The sequence below is a fragment of the Salmo salar genome, chromosome 02, assembly GCF_965601325.2.
Source record: "Salmo salar chromosome 02, fSalSal1, whole genome shotgun sequence".
NCBI lineage: Eukaryota > Metazoa > Chordata > Actinopteri > Salmoniformes > Salmonidae > Salmo > Salmo salar.
The window spans coordinates 32,177,581-32,190,279 of NC_138292.1; the positions used below are offsets into that span (position 1 = coordinate 32,177,581).

Genomic DNA, 12,699 nt, shown 5'->3' on the forward strand with positions numbered 1-12,699 from the left:
ACACAACACCTTTTTTGAAAACTTTAGGTCACACACAACATTACGGTCAAATAGGATTCACGGGCAACAAAGAAAACACCAGGTAAAAAAAACCTCTGGGTCATGTTCGATTCTGATCTATATTTCGAATCACACATTAAGAATGTGACCAAAATAGCTTTTTACCACCTGAGGAACATTGCCAAAGGTGCGGCCGTTTCTATCTCAGGCTGATACAGAGAGACTCATCCATACTTTTGTTACAAGCAGGCTTGACTACTGTAATGCTCTCCTGTCTGGACTGGCCAAGAAAGTCACTGGTCAACTGCAAAACATACAGAATGCTGCAACATGGGTACTGCCCAAGACCAGACGGAGAGCACACATTACACCGGTTTTAAAGTCTCTGCACTGGCTGCCTCTGAGTTTTAGAATTCATTTTAATATTCTTCTATTGGTTTTTTAAATCAATCCATGATTGTGCACCCCAATACATGTCAGACATGCTTTTAAGTTATGTACCCAGTAGGTCCCTCAGGTCCTCTGGCACTGGCCTTTTAACTATCCCAAAGCCGAGGACCAAGAGGCATGGAGAGGCAGCCTTTAGTTACTATGCCCCCAGCCTCTGGAATAGCCTGATAGAGAACATGAGGTGGGCCGAAACTGTGGACATATTTAAAAGAGATTTTAAAACACACCTTTTCCTTAGGATGCTTTTTTAGTGTTTCAGTTTTTATTGTTCTTTAGTTTCTATCCACTTATGTTTGTTGTGTAGTAAATATATTTTTTTATTTTCATTTTTTTTTTTTAAATGTTTTTTCCTGTGAAGCGCCCTGCGTTGCATTCATGTCTGAAATGTGCTATATAAATAAGCTTGATTTGATTTGATTCCCATGAAAAGATTTGAAGTGGCCACCAAACATGTTTGAAAGTGTTTTTATGTCCATGCCTTCAGGATCAGAGGATATGTTGATATTAAATGAGTCACACATTGTTTTGTTGTATAAGGAAGCAATAATATGTAACCTTTTGGCGACCTGACCAAATTGACATAGAAATGTTAGTTATGTCATTGTCATTGAAAGCAAGTCTAACAAGCAGTTGATCTGTTCTATGTGCTCTATTTCTATGCTTCCCATTCTTAAGTTTTGTTTTTGCGTCTTTTACTTTTGGTTTTGTACACCAGCTTCAAACTGCTGGAAATACAATATTTTTGGTTATGGGGAAAGATATTTCACAACGGTTTAGATAGTATAATGATTGCCTGTTTTGTAACAGAAATTGAAATTAGGTGAACTATTAGAATTTTAGCAACCAGGAAATGGCGGCGAGATTTTGCGTGGTGCACCTTTTTAATAATGATAATGAGCAGTGATGATGTCCAAGAATAAATTATTTATAGGGTATATTGTCACTGCTAGGGGGAGTTGTTAAGGCCAAGACTCATTACCTCTCTCTCTCTCTCTCTCTCTCTCTCTCTCTCTCTCTCTCTCTCTCTCTCTCTCTCTCTCTCTCTCTCTCTCTCTCTCAATTTTGCAATTCAATTTGCTTTATTGGCATGACGTAACAATGTACATTTTGCCAAAGCTTACTTTGGATATTTACAATCTCTCTCTCTCTCTCTCGCTCTCTCTCTCTCTCTCTCTCTCAGGTGGCTCCTGACTCAGAGAGTACACTGAGGAAGAGGAAGGCCCCGGCACCCCCTCCTACTCCCGCTACCTCTGTCACCCCAGCTCCTAGCACCCCAGCACCTCACACCTCTGTCCAGATGGCCCCCTCTCCCTCCCCAGCCCCCAGCTCACCTACCCCCAGCCTGCCTGCGGAGGAGGACTCTGGCTCTGAGCTGAGCAATGGGTCTGTCTACAGCAGTAGCAGTAGTGGGGTTGCCGCCGGCACCTCTGTCGCTGACACCTCAATGGCCGATTCTGATTCCGCCTCCAGCAGGGCTGATGTGTCCAAGCCCGGCCCTGATTCCACCCCCAGCAGCATTGCTGCCATGGCTGACTCCTCCCGAGACTCCGCCCCCAGCAAGGTTGACACCGGCCCCAGGAGCAAGACTATGGTCAATGTCGCCCCTACCAGCAAGGTTGAAAAGGTTGACTCCGCCCCCAGCAGCAGCACTGACAAGGCCAAGCCCACCCCCGACTCGTCCCGCAGCACCACACCGGAGGAGACCAGAGGAGAGTCTGCTCTTGGCCTGAAACTAGACGAGACAGAGAACAACAGACACAGTGCCATGGGTCAGTATCATCAGTACACATATAGTCAATGTAAAGAGGCCGATTGAGTTCTCTCCCGTCAACCCGCAGGCTGTTCCGGTCACAGTGTTCAGAGGTAAATGAAGGGACAGAACGTGCTTAGCACCACGTTGAGCACTAACTCACAAAATGTTTGTCATAGCAGTCATATCGACAACTTCCGGTGCAATTGCAGAGCGCCAAATTCAAATTAAATTACTATTAATATTTAACTTTCATGAAATCACAAGTGCAATACATCAAAATAAAGCTTAACTTGTTGTTAAACAGCCATCACTAACATTGAGTGGCTGCTGCCAACATACTGACTCAACTCAAGCCACTTTAATAATGGGAAAGTTGATGTAATCAATTTATCACTTGCCACTTTATATTATTTATATTAGATAATGTTTACATAACCTACATTATTCATCTCATATGTATATACTGTACGCCATACCATCCACTACATCTTGCCATCTTGATGTAATTAGATGTATCACTAGCCACTTTAAACAATGCCACTTTATGTAATGTTTTCATAACCTACATAACTCATCTCATATGTATATACTGTAATCTAAACCATCTACTGCATCTTGCCATCCTGATGTAATGTATCACTAGCCACCTTAAACAATGCTGCTTTATATGTTTTCATACCCTACAATACTCATCTCATATGTATATACTGTACTCCATACCATCCCATACATCTTGCCTATGCCGTTCGGCCATCACTCATTTATATATTTTTATGTACATATTCGTATTCATTCCTTTACACTTGTGTGTACAAGGTAGTTGTTGTGGAATTGGTAGATTACTTGTTAGATATTACTGCATGGTTGGAACTAGAAGCACAAGCATTTTGCTACACTTGCATTAACACCTGCTAACCATGTGTATGTGACAAATAAATTTGATTTGATTTAGACTTCTGCTGGGAAGACCCTGTCTGACCCACAGACCTATCTATTAGACTTCTGCTGGGAAGACCCTGTCAGACCCACAGACCTATCTAATAGACTTCTGCTGGGAAGACCCTGTCAGACCCACAGACCTATCTAATAGACTTCTGCTGGGAAGACCCTGTCAGACCCACAGACCTATCTATTGCTCACCAGGCAGAACAGCTAGACTTCCCCAAAACATAACAAAACAAATCATTATGTTCTGATCTGAAGTTGTATATTTATGGTTGTACATCATCGGTTGTACAGTCTAAGATAAATAGATGACATGCATCAATTAGGGATGATGTACTACAGGGATTTTAGATGTTTCCCCTTATTTAACCCATGTGGGCTAAAGATAATCATTGTTTATGTTCTATAATGTATATGAGCGCAGTTGTTTCCTGCCTCTCCAGCTGTGTGGAGAGAAAGAACCTCTATTGGCTCTGTTAGTAGGAATAGTGCAACCCAGATATCTCTCTACTCTCTCACATGGCACACTGCTCCTCTGTGCTCTTGTTTCCTCTTTTTGTCTGTTCTCTCTCTCTCTCCCTGCTCTGCTTCTTCTCTCTCACATCATAGTGAAAAAACAGTCCCTCAACCCAATTTTAAATGTTTGGCTCAGGCACAGAGGCTCTGTTTCTAATAGGTGGTTTTTCGATCGTTGATTCTCATCTTAAAATACATTTTCTGTCTGGAAAAAAATAGAGATTTCAACCCACTCAATTGGGGCTGTTTCAGTCAATCCACCCACCCATTGTGGTGTGTGTGTGTGTGTGGGTGTGTGTGTGTGGGTGGGTGGGTGGGTGGGTGGGTGGGTGTATATGGCTCCTCTCAGTGGGTGTGTGTGTGCGCATGTCCCCTCAGTGTTTTTAAAGGGCCTGTAGGTCATCTGTTAGCCTCTGCAGGGTGTGTTTCTTACCCTACGTCTTACGTTATCTTCAGTGTGCTGACAATAGGGAATCTCTCATCTTAATCTGCTGTGTGCGGTTAAGTCCCGTAGGTAGGTACATATTTTTGTGGCGCTAGCTGTCACACCTGGAACACAGCCAATCATCTAAAGGGGCTGAGGCACAGAGTCAGTCACTCCCACAGCCAGCTCTACTCCATGCAGTCCATCAGCTGCTGAGTAAGGGATGCGTGAGGCATACGTTAACATATTGCTCACATCGCTCAGCACTGGCTGCCATTGCATCAGCCTGTTACAGGTTTTATCCCAAATGGCACCCTATTCCCTTATAGGGCACTATTTATGACAAGAGCCCTATGGGCCCAGGTCAAAAGTAGTGCACTATATAGGTAATAGGGTGCTATTTAGGACCAACACACAGTTACACCCCCGTGGCAGGCCGTTCAGCTCCAGTCCACCCATTGCCATCAGTCTTTGTCAGATTTCTCTGAATGTTTCTCTGAGTTTTCTGCTGCTGTGCGCTCATACTATGTATGTGATCACTGATATGAGTCAAAGCAGACTCCCTTTTAATATGGAAATCCAAGGTGACAATATGCTAAAAACCTATAGTCAACTGTTGACTAATTTTGATTATACACTGGTACATAAAACACCAGTTATGGAGATTCTTGTTTTGTCAAGTGGCCTACTGTTCTGAAAGCCCCTGGATGATTCGATTAAAGCAACAGTCAGTGTTTGAGCTGGCCACACTGTTTTTTCACAGAGACGTTTTGCACAAACGCAGTCCTTACAAAGTTATGTCCTGAATGTGACCAGTTTATTTTTGGATGCAATGTTCAGACATTCACAGAAGTAGCGACAGCATAACACAATCATGCAAACCGGAAAATGTAGGCTACATTAGTCCTAGTGCTAAGAGAGGAAAGATTTGACGTAACACAAGCAGTCATATTTAGCTAACAGAAACCACAATGTGAATTGGAACCCCCTAGAAATAACTATTTACAATTCATTGCATCAAGGGTGAGCTCACCATTGATGTAAATAATTGAGTAAAACACTTTCTAAAAATCGAATGTAATCCGACGATGGGTAGTGTGTGCACGCCACCCTGTTTTGTTTTTTCGTGTCAACCAAAGATAATAAGAGGAGACAAGATGAGTTTGGTCTGTTTGCAGTATGCATGTTGAAGGGGTTGTGTTGTCTACGATCATTCACTTCCCTTCATTCACTTCCAGAAGTTTACTCGAAAGATGAGTGAACCATTCCTTCTCCTCATTATAACATATTTTGTCTGACAGATGTTTACGTGACACCCAGAATGCATTGTATAATGTCAACAAACATGGCATCACACATAGCTGGCAAATAGCTTAGCATTAGCTCATCATAATCAGTACAACCTTCAAAAAAGTATTTTACATACATCAAAGGTGTCCATTACAATCTATGCAATGATCACCAATATTTGAAACGTGAATAAAACTGTAAATACATTATGTTCAATACATACTTACTGTATGCTGCAGTAGAAAAGACAACACGATATACAGAAAATAAGGCACTTACTTTGATAGGAACGCACATATGTCCAAAGTTATTATTTGTAAGGAAAACAACGATGAAGGCAATGCGAGCACCAGCCAAAAAATGTGCCAGGGGGAAAAAGTTTGTAAGACCGCAAATATCTGCATATTTGATCTGGGGAAGTGCTTGGGCTCTCCTCGAAGAGAGAGGTTTGTCCGGCTCAGTAAAGCCTCAAACATAAATTGTCTGCTACAGGGCTACTTTTATGTGAATTAATGAGGAGGCGGAACACACCTCAACTCAAACTGTTGTTAGAAAATAATTTGAAATTGACAAGTTGAAACGGCCTATAGATAATTAGCAGGCAGCGTGGGTTAACTGTCCTGTTGCGTATCAATCATATTTTGGAACAGTGCATTCTAACGTCAGGTGCATAACAACTCACGCTGGGGTGACCGTTAGAGATATTTGGAACTCACGGGTGAAAAGGTTAAAACTGCATCATTTTCTCTCAGCCTCATGGCAAAATGTGAACAACAGCATGAGATTAGCTATCAAGCAGCAAAATGTTTCTCTGACCCATGACAAAAAGTGTAGAATTGCAGGAAATGAGTTTTAAAATTGCAACATATTCTCAGAGCCTCATTACAAAATGTGTAGAATAGCTTTACAAATCTTCAAATTATTTTTGACACAAAATGTGTTGAAATGCAGGAAGTTAGCTGTTTTCCTAAAAAACAAATCTGTTTTTCTAAAGCGGGCCCCAAGTGGGGTAGTCCGGCCCTGGCCTGGAGTGCTTTGTGAAGCTCCATTTCTATCTTCCCTAGCTGGAGTCTGGGGCGTAGAGTCTGATGTTATCTCTGCTCTGCTCTGCTCTGCTCTGCTTAAGGGGTTCTGACTTAGAGACTCTGATCAGCAAGCAACACAATTACCACTGAGAAGCTTCCCTTCAGTAGCTTTACTGTACTTTCTCCACATACATTAAGCAGTTATAAGCAGCTTTCAGTTATTTGTTAATGTATCCATTCATTGATTGCCTTATGTATTTTGCTTATTGTTTAACCTCTATGGGACCCCTTCCCGTTCTCATCCCGGTAACGGGATTGCTTGACAAGATAGCAAAAATCTAATAATTTCAATTTCTCAAACAATCAACTATTTTACACCATTTGAAAGATAAACATCTCCTTAATCCAACCACATTGTCCGATTTCAAAGAGGCTTTACGGTGAAAGCATAAAGTTAGATTATGTTAGGACAGTACATAGACAAAAAATTACACACAGCCATTTTCAATGCAAGGACAGGCGTCACCAAAAGCAGAAAACCATCTAAAATTATGCACTAACCTTTGACAATCTTCATCAGATGACACTCCTAGGACATTATGTTAGACAATACATGCATTTTTTTGTTCTATCAAGTTCATATTTATATCCAAAAACAGCATTTTACATTGGCGCGTGACATTCAGAAAATGTATTTCCCCCAAAACTGCCGGTGAATCAGCACTACAATTTACAAAAATATTAAACTGTTATTCAAAGAATTATAGATTAACATCTGAATGCAACCGCATTGACAGATTTCAAAATAACTTTACTGGGAAAGCACACTTTGCCATAATCTGAGTACTGTGATCAGAAAAATACACTACGCAATACAGATAGCCGCCATTTTGGAGTCATCTAAATGCATAAATAGCATTAGAAATATTCACTTACCTTTAATAATTTTCATCAGAAGGCACTTCCAGGAATCCCAGGTCCACAACAAATGTTGTTTTGTTCGATAAAGTTCATAATTTATGTCCAAATAACTCCATGTTGTTAGCGCGTTCAGTAAGCTACTCAAAATGTAGAGGAAAATGTCACGACGAAAAGTCAACAAAAAAATCTATTTACGTTCGTTCAAACATGTCAAACGTTGTATAGCATCAATCTTTAGGGCCTTTATAACGTGGAACTTAAGTAATATTCCAACCGGACCCATGCATTGTCTTGAAAAACGTTTTGGAACAGAGCTACCTCTCGCGTGAAGGCGCGCCAATGAACTGACATCCTTCCCTGGGTCACCAACTTCCCAGCCTTCTCATTCGGTCTCTGTTCATCATAGACGCCTCAAACAACTTTCTAAAGACTGTTGACATCTAGTGGAAGCCTTAGGAAGTGCAAAATGAATCCTTAGTCACTGTGTGTTCAATTGGCAATGACTTGAAAAACCTACAGGCACCAGATTTTTCATTTCCTGGTTGTATTTTTCTCAGGTTTTTGCCTGCCATATGAGTTCTGTTATACTCACAGACACCATTCAAACAGTTTTAGAAACTTCAGAGTGTTTGCTATCCAAATCTACTAATAATATGCATATTCTAGTTTCTGGGCCCGAGTAGTAACCTGTTTAAATTGGGTACGTTTTTCATCCGGCCGTGAAAATACTGCCCCCTAGCCCAGACAGGTTAATGTTTAAAAAAGTAATTTCATTCTGCACAGTATGATGAACAAAGGCAATATTATTTTTAACAGTTGTATTTCCTGTTTTTTTTATTTTAATGATCATACAGAACTCGTGTTTTTCAGTGAAACTTTCTCAAGCCTATTGATTTCCCCCATTCTAACACCCAGTGCTTGCTGCATCCTTCCTTTTCTTTAGGTGCTGAGCGTCCAGTGCCACTCAAACCTCTGCGAACCCCAGTACGGGAGCCCCCCCAGTTAGTCATCCCCTCACCCCCTCCCTCAGACCCAGACTCCCCCGATGCCTCACCAGAGAGCCACATGGAGGAGGCCCCTCAGTGTAGGTCTCTCATCCCAGCTGACCTCCTCTACTATTGGGCTGCCTTTCCCTCCGGCAGCCAGCCACTCTCCTACCAACCTTCATGTCTTTCTCTAACTCCTCTCCTTTTTCAGTGCTGCTTCCTTCCCTGAACTTCATAGTTGTTGTTGAATGTTGAATGTCCCGTGTGGCTCAGTTGGTAGAGCATGGTGCTTGCAATGCCAAGGTTGTGGGTTTGAGTCCCAGAGGGGTCCAGTACAATGTAAAAATAAGTATGAAAATGTATGCACTAACTACTTACTGTAAGTTGCTCTGGATCAGAGCTTCTGCTAAATTACTAAAATGTTGAAGTCATTATCTGTGTGTATCACAGTTTTCTCTCTTAATGTGTAGTCCGGCTCATGTGTACATTCTATCCAGGCTTGCCACGTGGTTCATCTCCTTTGCAGTCAGTTAAACAGTTATGATGCCTCCTTTATAACAGACAGGCCGATAGGCCAGCTGAGCCCAATGCTGAAAGTCAGCTGTGACAGTGAAGTTCCTTGTATCCCAAATGGTACCCTATTCTCTATATAATGCTCTTCTTTTGACCAGGGCCTATAGGGCTCTGTTCAAAAGTAGTGCACTATATAGGGAATAGTGTGCCATTTAAGACGCAACGTTAATCAACCTGTGAGGTTTTCATCCCATGTTTTTTTTTATCTCCTGCTGTCTGTAAAAGGCTGTGATTTTCTGTTTCTGTTGTCAGGCTGCGATAGCGGCAACTTCTTTCTCCAGGGCTCCAGAACACCTTTATCTACCCTGTCCTAGTTCTATCTTATGTCTTCTTCTTTTCCCTCTCTCTGCCTCTCCCCTCCACAGTCTACTGCTGTGCCCCTGTCCGTTTCCCGTTCTCCAAGCCTCGGTGAACAGACACAGACTACTCTGGCCTGCCGTCCTCTCACTGTCTTCCTCTACCACCACCTCTCCTCTCTCGCTTCTTCTACACCTTCGTCTCTTCCTGCTGGACCTCTGCTCCTTCCATCCTTCTTATTCTGTTCTTAGAACTGCCCCTTGAACTGACTTTCTTCCCCATCTCGACACTTTCAAATCCCTCCATTGTGGAATGTGGCTTCCTTTTCCTTGTGTTTGTGGCTTGTTTTTATAAATGTCTGTATATACAGTATAAACTATAAGCCGTTTTGTATTTCAGCTAGTTATACAGTGGTTGGTACGGTAGAGAACTAAGAGGAGCGTGATGTGTGAGGGCTGATGGGGACAGGGATGTGTGTGATCACTAGGCTGTTTAAGTGCAGATGAGATAGCCATACATGTATTGAGTGTGGAGTGATTGATGGAGACATTTTGAAATGAGGCTATAAGGAAAGTCATACGATATCTCCAAATCAATGATTTGATGGTGGTGGTATAGGTTTCTATATAATTGCTTAGTGTTTGTAATGGTTAGTAACTAGAAACCAGGCTGTTGTTTCTCTGCATGCTGATTGGTTGTCTCCATTAAGGAGTGACCAATAAATCAATCCTTCTTTTGAGATGAACTCCTGGGACATTGGTTAGTATTAGTGGGTTTGTGAGAAGCGTCTTTACTGCGACAACAAATCAGTGGTGAGAAGTTATGATAGCTATATAGAAGACACTCTTGTTTACATGTTTTTAGCTTTTAAGTTGGATGTGTGAGTGAGTGAAATAAATAACTCCAGATATTCAGCCCTCCTTTAAGTGCCTTTGTCAATATCAGCATTCATGTGGGTTTTTAATTGTGTTATATTGTACAAAAAAGCACTTTAAAAACATGTTTATCATCACAAGTGCAAAATTAGCATGACAGATCAATGACATCAAGGATTTCCTTGAAATGGACAAGCATGAAAACATGAATATTTTATCATTTCATTTAACATTAAAGACTTTAAAGACCACTTGTTTATTGAGGCCATGAGGAAATGATTTGTGATTGGGATTTTGTTCTGTGTGTGTGCTGGTAATGTGGCTTAGTGTGTTTCAGTATGTTGTGGATAGAGAGATGATATATGTCTATGACTGGATGTGGGTGAGAGAGTGTTACTGGCACAGAGAGAGTTACTGCCAGAGAGTCTTGACTTGGTTTGTGCATGGTTTGGGTTTATGTGATGGGAGCAAGCATGAGTTCATGTTTGTGTAAGATTTTGTTTTGGATAGGGATATACTGTGCATGTGCTTGAGGTTGAATGCGAGAATGTTTTTGGCTGTTTTGGGTAAAGTCAGTGTGTGTCTGGTGATTTAGGGAGAGTGTGTGTGCTGGCTGTGGTCGCAGCTGGCATGACTAAGCCAGTGCTGGGAAAGGGTTGGGAGGGCCACTCTGTGTGAGTCACTGGATCTCCAGGAACAGGCTCTCTTCACCATTACAGCTCTGCCTGAAGTTGACAGGCCCAGCTCACACACACACACACACACACACACACACACACACACACACACACACACACACACACACACACACACTGGAGACACACTGGGGCCAAGGTCACTCAGGGGTTAGGTGGCTTTAAATCATCTCTCTAACGACTTCTCAGTGATGTGCTCTGCATGCTGGCTGGATAATACTGGAAAGCTAATAAATGGAACATATACATTAATGCTCCTGCTTTTGGCTTGATGATAAGTGAGACGTTATACAATCTAAATGTTTTGCTCCAAAGCCAAGTGGGAGACCATAGGACTACGGTATATGATGCAACATGTCAATATCGTTCATGGCAAATACTGAGTACAGGATCATAAGGTATGTTTAAGCCTGCCCATCAGCGTAGACGTTTCATTGAGCCACAAGTATGTGTGTGTGTCTCAGAATGTAAGTCTAGCTAACATTGTATAATAACATTTCTCTCACTCTTCCCCTCTCTGCTTCCCTCCTTTCTCTGTCATGCACATGCTTGTACAACCTCTTGTTTTGTTGCTGTGAACTGTTCTTCTCAATAGACCACAGATAAAATTGTAACTAGATCAGCTTATTTTGCGTCATTATACAGCTTTCTTCTGTCAGTTGATAATACTGATAATAATACTGATGATTATGCTGTTGATGATGATGATGATCATGTCTACCACCCCTCTGCCCGGACCCCAGCTTGGCTGCACTCTCGGCGGCTCTCTGTGGCAGGACCCCAGACCCCAGACACAGAGGCGGAGGAGACTTTATCCATGGGCAGCAGTGGCAGCTTCCAGGACCAGGGCTATGCAGCCTCCGAGGGCATGGCTGAGGACTCTGGCCTGGTCAGCTCCCCCTCAGCCTCTGACACCACTCACCCTACCTTCCCAGACGGGAGCCTCTCCCTGGGCTCTTCTGGCTCCTCTCACCCCATGATCCATCCCCTCACCAAGGACTGTTCTAGTGATAGTGACGAGGGCTGTGCCACGTGGGGCTCCAGACACAGGTACTGTAACTGTACTGCCACTCACCTGCTCTGCTCAGTGCATTATCATAGCAATGTTCAGGGTGCACACTTAGCACTGCTTTTCAATTATTAATTCTTAGTTATCCTACCCTTATGCACTTACTACTACTAGCCTTGTTGCAGACCCTAGCTAAAGCTGCTTTTCTCATTGTAAGGGTACCTAGTCTTAGATGGCCCAGTCAACCAACTAACTCCCTCCTCGCTCTCAGTTCTGCCTCGCGTCTCTCACTATTTAGTCAGCTATCTCACGTCTCTGCACCGGCTCGTTTTTAAAGGCCTGTTTTACTGCGCCAACAGTGCTTCCTGACTGAGTCACTGCAGTCCACATGTGTTGAAGCTAAGGGGCTACCTTCCAAAGTCTGCAGCGTCACTTAAATCTGCTGGGCTCTAAAGTGAGGGTTTTGGGGTTTTTAGCAGGAAAATAGACTCTACCTATTCTGCAGGAGGAAAGTTATCTTTGGCTTGGCCAAGAAGAGCAGGGATATAACCCCTATGCCTTTTTAATTTTAGTTTAGAAAATAAACACATGAATAAAATAGAGGAATGCTCAGTGGACACCTTGAACTAAGTGTGAAAGAAATATAAACTCGAAAACACAAGTACTATGAATAAATATTTCAAGGGCAGCAGACTCCACCATCATCTAAATGTAACTTTCGCATTTTTGAGTTAACTTGAGTTCTCCATTTATGCTACCTGCAAAACAGTTCAAAACTTAACTTGTATTACCCCCCTCCTCCCTTAGACACAGCAGTGATATCAGCCACAATGACAAAGCAGGCAAAACAAAGGACATCTATGAAGAGGACCCAGAGCTCACCGCTCAGCTCAACCAGACTCTGGCTGATCTGGATGCTGATCTAGCAAGTGAGCTTTTA

At 42.4% G+C, this 12,699-nt stretch overlaps 1 protein-coding gene across 7 annotated transcripts in view; it reads left to right on the forward strand.

The window, feature by feature from the left end:
- LOC106579857 (protein cordon-bleu) overlaps nt 1-12,699 on the forward strand; it is a 78,478-nt gene that overhangs the window by 60,235 nt on the left and 5,544 nt on the right. For 6 of the 7 annotated variants that reach the window (XM_082961913.1, XM_082961917.1, XM_082961918.1 and 3 more), the window contains 4 exons: nt 1,631-2,219; nt 8,268-8,408; nt 11,494-11,800; nt 12,567-12,688. In XM_082961913.1, coding sequence (XP_082818039.1) covers nt 1,631-2,219; nt 8,268-8,408; nt 11,494-11,800; nt 12,567-12,688 — 1,159 coding nt within the window. The remainder of the gene's footprint in view (nt 1-1,630; nt 2,220-8,267; nt 8,409-11,493; nt 11,801-12,566; nt 12,689-12,699) is intronic. The other variant, XM_014160227.3, reaches the window with a different exon arrangement.